This window comes from Arvicanthis niloticus, chromosome 1 (assembly GCF_011762505.2).
Source record: "Arvicanthis niloticus isolate mArvNil1 chromosome 1, mArvNil1.pat.X, whole genome shotgun sequence".
Lineage (NCBI taxonomy): Eukaryota > Metazoa > Chordata > Mammalia > Rodentia > Muridae > Arvicanthis > Arvicanthis niloticus.
In genome coordinates this window covers 8,666,835-8,679,685 of record NC_047658.1, presented here as the reverse complement: position 1 = coordinate 8,679,685, position 12,851 = coordinate 8,666,835, and the positions used below count along the sequence as shown (strand labels likewise).

The 12,851-nt window shown below is 50.9% G+C and overlaps 1 protein-coding gene across 1 annotated transcript in view; it reads left to right on the top strand.

Annotated features, from left to right (window-relative positions):
• Wdr62 (WD repeat domain 62) overlaps positions 1–12,431 on the top strand; it is a 40,072-nt gene extending 27,641 nt beyond the window's left edge. Inside the window, 18 exon segments of the mRNA XM_076931613.1 lie at positions 88–199; positions 297–360; positions 958–1,077; positions 1,824–1,957; positions 4,643–4,695; positions 6,945–7,163; positions 7,890–7,955; positions 8,515–8,642; positions 8,944–9,047; positions 9,361–9,456; positions 9,640–9,771; positions 10,025–10,139; positions 10,263–10,309; positions 10,312–10,391; positions 10,471–10,522; positions 10,657–11,319; positions 11,835–11,989; positions 12,086–12,431. Of these exon segments, the coding sequence (XP_076787728.1) occupies positions 88–199; positions 297–360; positions 958–1,077; positions 1,824–1,957; positions 4,643–4,695; positions 6,945–7,163; positions 7,890–7,955; positions 8,515–8,642; positions 8,944–9,047; positions 9,361–9,456; positions 9,640–9,771; positions 10,025–10,139; positions 10,263–10,309; positions 10,312–10,391; positions 10,471–10,522; positions 10,657–11,319; positions 11,835–11,989; positions 12,086–12,349 (2,604 nt within the window). The 3' untranslated portion in view covers positions 12,350–12,431.
• Positions 12,432–12,851: the final 420 nt, after the last annotated feature.

Genomic DNA, 12,851 nt, shown 5'->3' with positions numbered 1-12,851 from the left:
ATGGTCACTCAGGGTGGTACTGAGATGTTTGGCCCAGGCCTGCCAATAAAGCAAGCAGCTCAAGATGACATGTGATTCTTCCCTCAGGTCCACGTGGACCCCTCGGGCACCTTCCTGGCCACAAGCTGCTCTGACAAAAGCATCTCCTTGATTGACTTTTACTCAGGCGAGTGTGTTGCCAAGATGTTTGGCCATTCAGGTAGGTGTTTGGCCATTCAGAAAGATGTCTGCCCGTGCCCCCTTCCCTGCCCCCACGGCCTGATCCAGAGTAAGAATAGCCTATCCTTTGCTTGCAGAAATTGTCACTGGCATGAAGTTCACCTATGACTGCCGCCACTTGATCACAGTATCTGGAGACAGGTAGGACAAGTGTGGAGGCTGCCCCTGGGTAGGCCTTACTCTAGAAGTAGGCTGGCATGCATCATGGGGAGAGGGGCTCAGTTCCAGCATTGCTGTGCTTTTAGCCTGTGTGGAGAGTGCTTTAAAGCTCCTGCCTTGCTCTCGCTTCGGTCAGTATACACCTTGAGTCATTTCCAGTCCTAGTTCCACTCCAGATGTGTCATTTCCTTGTGATGTTGAACAGGTCCTTTCTCCTCTCTGAGCCTCTGTTTGCTCTGTAAGAGAGGTGGCCCCATCTGTCTGAAAGCATGATGCCGTACCCTGTCCTATGGGATCAGTTGATCCTGAGGAAGGAGGTCTCTTTTGTATCTCCCTTTGATTTACCAAGGCTCTGCCTAAAGCTCTTTTCCTTGAGTCTTGAGGCCCTAAAGCAGGCCCTAGCTTGCTGGAATGCCTAGCCCTTTGGCCATGGTCCAAAGCCCTTAAACTAAGCTGACAGGGCATCTGTGGAGTAGGATCTTAGCCATGGTGACATTGGTGGGGGTTGGGGGGAACCCTCCAGGCTCAGCTGTGGCTCCCACATGGACTTTATTCTGCTTTGTGCCCTGGTCTTGGCAGCTGTGTGTTCATCTGGCACCTGGGCCCGGAGATCACCACCTGCATGAAGCAGCACTTGCTGGAGATCAACCACCAGGAGCAGCAGCAGCCCAAGGACCAGAAGTGGAGTGGCCCTCTCAGGTCCTGCCAGCTCTAAGACCAGTGAAGTGGCCAAGGCCAAGAAAGCCCTGGCTGAGCCTTAGCCTTAGGCTGGTGGGAATGTCAGGCTGTGGAAACAAAGTTCCAAAAGCACACTTAACAAAAGGTTTTAAAATGCAGAAGCCTCATTCTTAGTACCATCAGTGGAGAAGGATGCTCAGGGGGCCAGCGGGGACTCGAGTGTCACTGAGTGCTCTCGTAACTCTTCAGCACAGAGATGGGCATTCACTTCTAGCTCCCTAAGCACATTGCTTTAGTCTGTCTGCCTTTCTCAGACTGTTGGAGTGAACTCCCAATACAGTCTTGCTAACTGGCCGTGCGGGCCTTAAACTCAAGGCCATCCTCCTGCCTTACCCTGAGTGTTAAGAGTATAGGCAGGAGCCACCATGCCTGGCTCAGATTCTGATTGGAGATTGAAGGTGTTGGTGAGTGTTCACTTCAGCAGGGATGTTTAGAGATTTCTCTTCTGATCTGGCCTAGTCCTGTCTGCCTCTCATCTAGAAGCTTTGCCAGGGCCTCCATGCCGTCTCCCAGGTACCTGTGAGGAATAACTGGGCAAGGCACCGAGGGAATGGGTCCTTGTTGGTGCTATAGTTCTGAGGCTAATACCCTGCCTTGTGGCTCCCATCAGAGTCATAGCTAAAACTTTGGACAGACTCAGCCATAGACAAATCCCTGCCTTACCCCATTTACCTACGCTTCTCTCCTTTCTGTTTTCCTTCCCGAAGCCAGGAGACATATGCATCCACACCAAGTGAGATTCGTTCCCTGAGCCCTGGAGAGCAGACGGAGGATGAGATGGAGGAGGAATGTGAACCAGAAGAGTTACTGAAAACACCATCCAAAGAGAGCTTGGACCCAGGTTAGGAAAGGGGGAACAGTAGCCTGGGGTCAAAACTATTAATATAATATTGAGCTAATGATTTTGGTTGATGTAACTGAGAAAATGAATACTAGTCAAGGTTTGCTGGGTTCAGATAGTCATGTGATATTAAAAGGAAGATACTTTCCCACTGAGTGTTTTACACCTGCCTCTTATCCCAGCATTTAGCTACATAGCAAGTTGAGGCTAGCCTGTTCATGCCTTTAATCCCAAAAGATCTCTGTGAATTCAAGACCAGCCTGATCTACATAGGAAGTCTACATATAGCAAGCTCCAGAAGAGCCTGTACTATAAAGAAACCCTGTCTCAAAGAGAGACATTCTGCTGAGTGTGGTTGCTCACATACAGTGCAGCACTTACAATGAAGGAGGAGAATTGCAAGTCCCAGGTCAACCTGGGCTACATAGTAAGTCAGACTTTATCTTAAAACCACAGAGAAGAGGAAGATCTTTTTCTCCATCCTCTGCCTCTGCTTTTCTTCACATCATCTTTGTGCATAGGCAGACTGTCCCTTTTTGAGAGGAAAAGAGGCCTCTATCAGCTATAGACTTATAAAACTCTGCAGAGAAATGAGCACTCCTTCCTAATTCTCAAGGAGAGTTCTGGAGTTGTGATGTGTGTTCCTGAAGTAAACTGTGGCCCACGTCAGAATCAGTTGCTGTGATCAGCCAGATCCTGCAGGCTAAGGCTTAGTCGGCTCTGCTTAAGTACCTGAGCAAGTCAGGAAGTGGGTGAGGACTAAGGGAACTTCCCCAAAGGGTTTACCAAGGAAAGGAGGGTGCTGCTGTTCTGCAGAGGGTGAACACTAGCTGCATTTGATGAAAAGCTAGCTGTGCACCTGCTCCCCTGCATCTGCCCTATGGCTGCAAGATGGCTGCTCAAATTCCAGGCCTTAGGGCTGGCTGAAGAGAGAAGACAGTCTGTCCTAAGAATCTCCCTTTAAAGATGCTCCTAGCAGACCTGTAATCATAGATACTTAGGAGGTTGAGGCAGGAGAGCAGTAATCTCAATACCAACCTGGTTTACAGAGTGAGTTCCAAGCCAGCCTGGGAATTTGGTGGGCCTGGGAACCTGTCTCACTAACAACAACAACAAAAACAACAACAACAACAACAGCTGAGGAAGTAGCTCTGTGATGAAGCATTTGCCTGCTGTATGTGAGACCCTGGGTACAGTACCACACACAAATAAATGCATAAAGAGGAAGCCTTTTCTCAGAAGCCACTTCCAAGCTTTCAGTCGATCTCACTGGCCATTATGCCTTCAGCTGGAAGAGAGGCTGGAAACAGACAGAACTTGGAGCCTGTAGGGTGGCTCTCCTGAGGGTCAGAAGGACTTCAGCTTCCTGATACATAATAGCAGTGTGAGGTGTTTTTTTGTTTGTTTGTTTTTTGTTTTTGTTTTTCTAGACAGGGTTTCTCTGTGTAGTCCTGGCTGTCCTGGAACTCACTCTGTAGACCAGGCTGACCTCGAACTCAGAAATCCGCCTGCCTCTGCCTCCGAAGTGCTGGGATTAAAGGTGTGAGCCACCACTGCCTGGCGCAGTGTGAGAATTTAGCTGGAAAAAGCAGGTGTAATTTTTCTTGTTACCTTTCACACTCCCAGTCTGCTGTTCCATGCTGACCACTAGGCTGGTTTAGAGTGTCAGCCTTTCCCTGAACACTAATACTCTGTGTGAATTGCAACATGTCCTATTATGGATTTAAGTCTTGATGTACCGTAGCTACTTTTCCTTTTCTCTCTCCTCTCAGAAACGGCTTCTCTGACTGTATGTGAATGGACGTAAGCAGAAGCCCGAATCTTTCATAGCATGCTAGTATAGTTACTCCCCACGAAATAGAGCATTTAGTTGTTTTCCTTTTTTTTTTTTTTTTTTTTTTCTTTCTTTTTCTGGGGGGGTTGAGGGCCAGGGTTTCTTTGTGTAGCCCTGGCTGTCCTGGAATTAATGCTCTGTAGACCAGGCTGACCTTGAACTCACAGAGATCTGCCTGCCTCTGCCTCCCAAGTGCTGAGTGTTGGGCTGAAAGGTATGTGCCATCACCACCCCGTTCAGTTTTTTCTAATTTCATACCATGTTGTGGAAGCTGCACCCACCTTTCCTGGGTCCCCTACTTGGGTACTGAGTATTTTTCCTGAACAGATACACTGGATCCTGACATCAGAACATTTTTTATTTTAAAAGGGAACCCTAAGAGTGCTCTAAATTCACTTGGATGTGCTATCCAAAATGGTGTGTAAGGCTGTGCTCACTTTCCCCCACACTGCAATACAGATTGAACTCAGGGCCCTGAACATGCCAAGCTAACACTCTACAGCCAAGCCCCATCCATGGTCTTGGTTTTGGTCTTTTGAAAACAGGCTGTCACTTTGTAGCCTGGACCAATCTGGAGCTCTTGCTTCTCCTGCCTCAGCCTCCTGAATGCTGAGATTATGGGCATGTAGCAGTACACTGAGCCCCTCTCCCCAATATTTAGACTTGGTGAATTTTATAAGTAATAGTATACCTTATTTAAATTTTCATTTCTCTGATAGTGAGGTTGGACATCTTTTGACCTACCTATGGGGTCTTGTGCCACCCCTTTTGGAGAAAACTCAGTTGTAAGTGTGGTCCATTCATCTCTGAGATTGCCTGACTTGTCTTCATGTATCTGTGTGTGTCTGCAGATCCTCAATGCCTGCTGACCAATGGCAAGCTGCCACTCTGGGCAAAGCGGCTGGTGAGTATAGTGGGAGGATGGGAGATGTAGTGGCTGGCAGGGATCCTTCCCCTTTCCTTCAGGAAGTCCTTTTTTTCTCTCCATGTCTCCTTTCTGTGGAGAACCCCATCATCCTTTCGTCTCAGCTGAGGCAGCCCTTGGTTCAGGCAACCATCTGTTCTGCCATTGCCTGCCACTGTTCTGGCCATTGGAGGTGGAACAGGGAGCAAGGGATAGTCTTGCTCTTCCAGGCCTGCTCTCCTGTGAAGGGAAGTGGGAGAGGGCATGTACCCCACATTAGGTAAGCTGTGTAGGATGTGAGGACGGATGTATGCAAGAGAGGAAACGACAATAGGAAGGAAAAATAAAGACTGTTCAGGATATCAGTTTAGTGCCAAGTGGCATCTGCTGAAGTCTCCAGAGCATAAGGTAGTGACAGGTAAGAGGCCTGGAGGAGAGCCTGGGGGCTGGATTAGAAGGAAGCCAGTGGACTCTAGAGGGATTTCAAAGGTGGGGCCATTCTGTTGGATATAAGGGAAAGAAATACTACAAAGATGGTGGTGGGGTGGAAGGAATGGTTACTTGTTGGCATGGATGAGGGACAGGCTAGGAGCCTGTGAGGAAAGACTGGTAGCAGAACCTAACCTTTAGCCAGAGCTGTGGTACAGGCCACAGGTATTCAGGAGACTGACACAGGAGGATTACAAGGTCAAGGCTTGCATGCACTGAGGAATGAGGAAAAGGCCACCCTGGGCAGTTTAGTAAGACCCCTAACTGGGAGTGAAGCAGTAAGGCAGGCACACAGCCTGCATTTGGGAGGAAGGAGGGGATCTCCAGAGTTCAAGGCCAGCCTAGGGTAACCGTCTCTAACAAGTGATGGGTTGGAGATGATTGTTAGCATCACGCCGCCCTCGGCTGTGGCGATGCACTTCTCTAGCCGCATCAGAGGGATTAGATCATCCTCTGCTTCATAGCAAGTTCCAGGCCAGCCAGGGGTACATGAGAACATGAGACCCTGTCTCCGAAACAAACGAAATAAGAAGTGGTAACAAGTAAAAAGAAAGCTGGGAGACGGGTTCTAGCACAGTGAGACCTTCGGTTTACCCTCGGTACTGCAAACAGCAAAAAAGGTTTTTGACTTTATTTCATCCCCAAGGCCATGCCTAGGTCAGGCCTGGCCTTCGCAGGCTGCAGCTCCTCCTTGCCCACACACTATGATACACAACACTCAACATGGACAGGATGCTTACTCAGCTCTCAGCCCCTTTGTTGTCTTTCACTTGGTCTTCACTTGTATGGAAACCATTAATCTATTATTTTAATTTCTTAGAAGACAATTTTATTTTACATTCTAAAAAGTTAGTGTAAAAGAAAAAATTAGCTGAGCAGTGGGTGGCGCACGCCTTTAATCCCAACATTCAGTGGGCAGAGGCAGAGGCAGAGGCAAGCAGATCTCTGAGTTCCAGGCCAGCCTGGCCTACAGAGTGAGTTCCAGGCCAGCCTGGGATATACAGAGAAACCCTGCCTTGAAAAGACAAAACAAAAATACAAAGCATAACCTTCAGTGGGGCCTTTCCTATCTCTGTTCTACAGACAGGAGATCTGAGGCCCTGAGAAGGTAAGTGCATATTCAGCTGTCTCACAGTTGGACATGAGAAAATGTAGAATTAACACAAATCACAAATGTGTCCTCTCCAGCAACAGCTTTGGTAGAATAGGAACAGGGCTGTGTTTGGGTGTGTTTGAGTGACAGCTGAGAGAATTTGTTGGTGAAATACAAGTGACGTGGGAGGGACAGACCACATTGGGAGGAGAATGACTGCCACTGTTTGGGGCTTAAGAAACTGCAAAGAATCATTGGGGCTGGTAAGGCTTGGTGGGGAGGGAGCAGATAAGGGATAATCAGAAGTAGGGCCCCCAACATAGTAACTCTGAGACACCCATGTGGAAAGGTGGCAAAGCCTTGTTGGTAAGCTCCCAGCTGGTCTGGTGGCTTACACCTATAGTCCCAGTTCTTGAGAGCCGGGTCAGAAAGACTGCCTCTATGGGAGGTTCCAGCCACCATGGTAAGGGTAAGACCTTATCTGGAAGAAAGGAGGAGGGAGAGAGAAAGAGAAAGATGGGTTCTGGACAGAGGCTCATCATGTCTGGAAGCTGTTTACTTAAAGGGTGTAAAGCCAGGAGACCACATGAGATCTGTGTAGTCCTTGTCGAAAGTAGCAGACGCATGGCTATGGCTAGCTGCCTAACTACTGTCCCTGTCCCTCAAGCTAGGGGATGATGATGTGACAGACAGCTCAGCTTTCCGTGCCAAGCGCAGCTACCAGCCACATGGCCGTTGGGCAGAGCGGGCTGAGCAGGAACCCCTCAAGACCATCCTGGATGCCTGGACCCTGGATTCCTACCTTACACCCATGAAGCCTGAAACTCTAGATGGCTCTATTCTGGACTCAGTGGAGCCACAAAACCTGGCAGGTCTGCTGAGTGAGGTACAGCCAGCCCCCCAGCCTCCCTGCATTGTGGCTGCTCACTCAAGGATGAGCAGAGAGGGTTAACGGGATGGTGGAGGACAAACAGGCAATCTTTGGGAGTGGGTCACTCAGAGACTTGACCAAGCTCTTTTTTTTTTTTTTTAAGATTTTTTGTTTTGTTTGTTTTGTTTTTGGAGACAGGGTTTCTCTGTGTAGCCCTGGCTGTCCTGGAACTTACTTGTAGACCAGGCTGGCCTCAAACTCAGAAATCCACCTGCCTCTGCCTCCCAAGTACTGGGACTAAAGGCGTGCACCACCACTGCCCGGCTAAGGATTTATTTATATTAGTACACTGGTTGTCTTCAGACACACCAGAAGAGGTCATCAGATCCCATTACAGATGGTTGTGAACCCCCATGTGGTTGCTGGGAATTGAACTCAGGACCTCTGGAAGAGCAGTCAGTGCTCTTAACCTCTGAGCCATCTCTCCAGCCCTTGACCAAGCTCTTAAAGCTTGGTCCCAGGATAGGCTTCTCTTCTAAATGGGGAGCTCTAAGTGGGTAGAGCCCTGGATTAGCCCCTCCCTGCCTGTGACCCGAGGTAAGAGGCTTGCCTCTCTTAGTTTTCCAAATAATGGTTCTATTGCCTCAGAGAACTCAGAGATGCAGGGTTGGACCCTTTTTTTTCCTAGAAGGCAATCCTTTCCTATTCTCATGAATACATTTCCTCTTTACTGTGACACAGTGTTCACTAGGTAACAGACACACGTCTCAGGGAGAAGACTTTGTGAACTACCTGTGTCACTCAGAGGTACTTGCCACCTACGTCACCCTCTGAGCGTATTCTGCCTCCTGGAAACTCTCTTCTAACCCCAAGTCAGTTCCCACCCACCACACCTGTGGGAACCCGTGCTCTCACCTCTCCTCATGAACTGGTTTGCCTGTTTTTGTTGTTGTGTTTTGAGACAGTCTGATCATGTAACTCTGGCTGGGCTGGAACGCATTACTTAGACGAGGCTGGCTTGGAGCTCAGAGACCCTCTGCCTCTGCCTATGGGTGCTGGGATTTAAGGTGTGTGCCACTGAGCCTGCCCAGCCAGTGCTTTGCTTATTCTTGGTTGTCTTGTAACCAGACAGAGGGTCAGGCCTCTTCTGGTCTTAGGCCATACCTACACCTTATCTGTAAAGGGACTGCTGATGCCAGGGCAGGTGAGGAGGTCTGGCTATGTGCTGACTTCACACTGTCTCTGATGTGTCTGGGAGTGGGGGCTGTGGGGCCACTCCTCTTCCACTTGTGCATAACTGCTGGCAGCATTCAAGGGCCTGGGGTGAACCTGGCTACCTCAGAATGGCTCTGCTCTTCACTCCTAGTCAGGGAATCCCAAAGAGGACAGCCAAGGACGCCCCTCCTACCTGCCTTTACAGAGGGAAGCCACTGAGACAAGAGAACTCATCCTCTGCTCCCCAGAGGCGGAAGCAACAGTTATAGGGATGCAAAGGTGAATGTCCTATGCACCACAGGGACCCATAGTTGGAGAGAGGGAGCCCCGGTGAGAGGTCCAACCTGGAAACCTCTTTGTTCTCCTAGTGGCTTGTGGGAATGGACATGGGTAAGTTGTGGGGCTGTCTCAGACAGACTTAGCTGCAGCTTCACTTTCCTTGGTCCCAGATTAGATGAGGGATTTTGTTTGGAGGCAGGAGAGGCTGGGGTGTGCTCTGGGAGCAGGGTGTGGGCCTCAGGGTTCTGGGAAAGAGCCAGTTGTTAATTGCCAGTATAACCCTGCCCTGATGGTGTTACAGGGAGTATTATGAGGAAGAGGCAGAGGCAGGACCTGAAGACCAGCAAGGCGACTCCTATCTCAGGGTCTCCTCTGTCAGTTCAAAGGATCAGAGCCCCCCTGAGGGTGAGTGGGGAGCAAGCAGGCACCCTCGTGGTCTGTAATGGCCTCTTGTGGGCACTGGTAGTGGCCTTGACCCAGTTCTCAAATGTTGATAATATCCCAGAAGACAAAGGTGTTTCTACCATTACCTGAGGATGCTGAGTACCCGGCTCTGCCTCTGCTTGATTGGGGGACCTTGCTGGTCCATAAAGATGTGAGGGGATACATATTGCCCCCATCCTCCAGATGGGAAAACAAATTGCAAGGCATCTGGTCAGTGCCCCCTGTCTTGCCTCAGGCAGGCTCCTGACCCCACCCCCCACCCCTATTCCTTCAGACTCAGGGGAGTCAGAGGCTGAACTGGAGTGCAGCTTTGCCACCACCCATGTCTCAACTCCTCACACAGAACGTGGCCCTCACCTCACCATGACAGGTAAGCCAGGTAAAAGTTCCTGTCAGCCCTGAGCCTCAGTTTCCTCAATAAAAGACTGCCGTTTCTTTCTCAGCCTAGTAGCAACCAGGTGTGTGGCAGACAGGTCTGGGTTTCTCCATTGTCAAATGTCATCTGCCGTGACTCATAGTGCTGACAACTCCTCTCCGCCTGCCTCCCATCCAGAGCACTCAAGTACAGAAGAGCTTTCCCAGCCTGAGGTGCCAGGCTTGGGCAATGGCTCCTTACCCCAGACGCCTGAGCAGGAAAAGTTCCTTCGCCACCATTTTGAGACACTTACTGATGCCCCTACTGAAGGTAGGAACTGACCTTTTACCCTGAGAGAGAGAGAGAGAGAGAGAGAGAGAGAGAGAGAGAGAGAGAGAGAGTGAGAGTGAGAGAGAGAGTGTGTGTGTGTGTGTGTTTAGTGCCAGGCACAGTGTGAGTATTTTTGGGTAGTCTTTCATGGTAAGGTGGTGAAGGATGGGTGGGAGAGCAGTTTGGCCCCTCAATTCACACCTGAGGCATCTGAGGTGTCAGCAGGCCTGAGGACCCATGGATGTCTTCCTAGAGCTCTTTCATGGATCACTGGGAGACATAAAGATCTCGGAAGCGGAGGACTATTTCTTCAATCCCCGGCTGAGCATCTCCACCCAGTTCCTCTCCCGCCTCCAGAAGACCTCCAGGTAGAAGCTAGTAACCCCTATGCTCCCCTCTTTCTACCCCCAGCCCCAGGTGGAAACATGCCCCTCAGTTACCCCATGGTAAGGCTATGTGAACATGTCTTTCCCACCTGGCTTCCTCCCCAGGTTCCCTCCCCAGCTGCCCCTGCACCTTATAAAGTCTCCAGAGGTTCGCCTATGGGCCAAGGGGGCAACCAGCCCAAAGCAGGGCCCCTGAGAGCAGGTACTGGCTACATGTCCTCAGATGGGACCAACGTGAGTATTGGGATCACTCTCTCGGGACACAGGGATGCAATCCAGGAGGCTTTGTCCTTACCAAGAGCTGTGCTTGCAGGTCCTCTCTGGACAGAAGGCTGAAGAGACTCCAGAGGCCTTGAGTCTACCAAGTAAGTCTCCGTAATCCTAGAGGAACAGCCCTGGGTGCCCAGAGGAGCCATGGAGGTGTCTGTTCCGATTTGAAGCTTTTTTAGGGCAGGGTTCTGAGGCAGGGGTGCAAGTGAACAATCTACTTCTTTTACAGCTCCTCCCCTTGCAGGCCTGGCATCCTGTGTCCTTCCTTCTTTGGTGCCACCCACAGACAGGAAGCCTTTAACACCCATATCTGCACTGACCACAGGCCGGGAGCAAAGTATCTCCACCCCATCGACATGTTCTTACCTGGAGTCCACAATGAGCTCACATGCCAAGATAACACGTAGCATCTCTCTTGGGGACAGTGAGGGCTCTGTGACAGCTGAGCTACCCAGGTCACTTCATAAGCCCTTATCCCCTGGCCAGGAACTCCAGGCCATCCCCACCACAGTAACACTCACTTCTAGCGTCAAAGGCCACGAGCCTGCACTGTCTTCCTGGGGCAACCATGAGGCCCGAGCCAGCCTAAAACTGACCTTATCCAGTGTCTGTGAGCAGCTTCTCTCTCCACCCCCACTGGAGCCACCCACCACACATGTGTGGTCTCAGGAACCTGTGGATGTCCCACCTAGTATGGCAGTCACAGTAGCCAGTTTCTGTGCACCCAGCCCTGTAGACATGAGCACCCTGGGACTGCACAGTTCTGTGTTTCTCCCAAAGACCTCAGCCTCTGCGCCCCTCATCTCTCCTGCTCACCTCAACAGCCTCCAACTTCTAGAGACCAGGTCTAAGATGCCTGGCAGCACTGCTGCTCTCCTGGAGCCCACCTCCGGTGAGTACTGCCCTTGGGATATGGCTAGAACACTAGCCCGTCCCCTGCACTGCTTGACTCACCTCCCCAAGTAGGACACTCAGGCTGGCCCCAGGAGCTGTGCCAGGTTCACTCATTCATCCATCCTTCTCTCATTTACATAGTCAGTGAGCATATGCTGGCCTGTGTTCTAGGTCTTGGATGCATACATGAGACATAGTAACAAACAAGAGGTTGATTCCTACACTAGGGGAGAAGCCCAGACAGAAATCTCAGTGTCAGGCATATCACAAGGTGATCAAGCTAGTGAGAAAAATAAGAGAAAAGGGGGTCAGCAGTGTAGCTTCAGTTTCAGGGTGGCAGCAAAAGGATGTAGGGAAAAGGTTACTACATTCAGAGAACCCTGTGGGGAAGAGGAACCTAGGGGCCTGAAGACCGTCCATGTCCATGTCCAGCAGTCTTTAGCCCAGCTACCTGGCCTCTCTTGGGCCATCTAGAAAGGCAGAATACCCTAACCATTTACCCTCTACCCCTAGATGCATCCGGTGTGATCCCAGACAGCCCTGGACACTGTGGGGAGCCTGGGCCAGCTGAAGTCCCTCCCCCGGCACTTGTTGACCCAGGCAGTGTGGGGTCAGTCTTGCACAGGCTGCAGACTGCCTTCCAAGAAGCGCTTGACCTTTACCACATGGTAAGCCAAGGAGCCCAGGGCAGGATGGGACAGTGGAGAGGGAGGGCTCTCTGCCACTGCCTGGGTGTCCTCTAACAAGCCTGCCATCCCTCACAGTTGGTCTCCAGCAACCAGCCGGGTGCTGCGCAGCAGCAGGCACAGACTGAGCTGGCCTCCACTTTTGCCTGGATCCACAGCCAGCTGGGAGCCAGCCACTGCGTGGCTGCAGCTAACTCGGCCCCGCCCCAGACACTGCCTAGCCCAGGTCCTCCGTCCCCACCTATACTTTGTCCCTTGGCCAGCCCAAACCTGCAGGCCCTGCTGGAACACTACTCAGAGCTGCTGGTGCAGGCAGTGAAGAGGAAGGCAAGGGGTGACTGAAGCCTGCAGCCCCCTCTACCAAAGCCCTGCTGCCCTGGAGAAAGAGATTTGTAAGCAAATAAAGTGACAGTTGTTTCCTGGAGCCTGTCCTGTCCGTAAAGCCCTCCTCAGTGGATTCAGAGAAAGAGGGGGAGGAAGCGGGGCTCTACATGGATGAAGCAGCAGCCTGGAAACTCATTTAGCTCTAGGCTCTGTTTTGTGGACCTGCTGACAGGGACCATGAGACCAGCCATAATGATGAATACATAACCTGGCTTCCCATGGAAGCTTTCCCTAGCAAACTGAGCGGGGCTCATTCTCTTTCCCCATTGGAGTCCAAGAAAGGACTCTTACGGAAGTCCAGGGGAGTACCCTAGGGAAGAACTAACTGTAACCTATGGGTGCTTACAAATTCATTGGAGCCACTGTGGTCATGACCGGCCTAAACTTGTCCTCAGTACATATACTACTGACCAACGGCCAGCCCGAGGCCAAATTCACAGTGGATTCTTCAGGGTCCCAT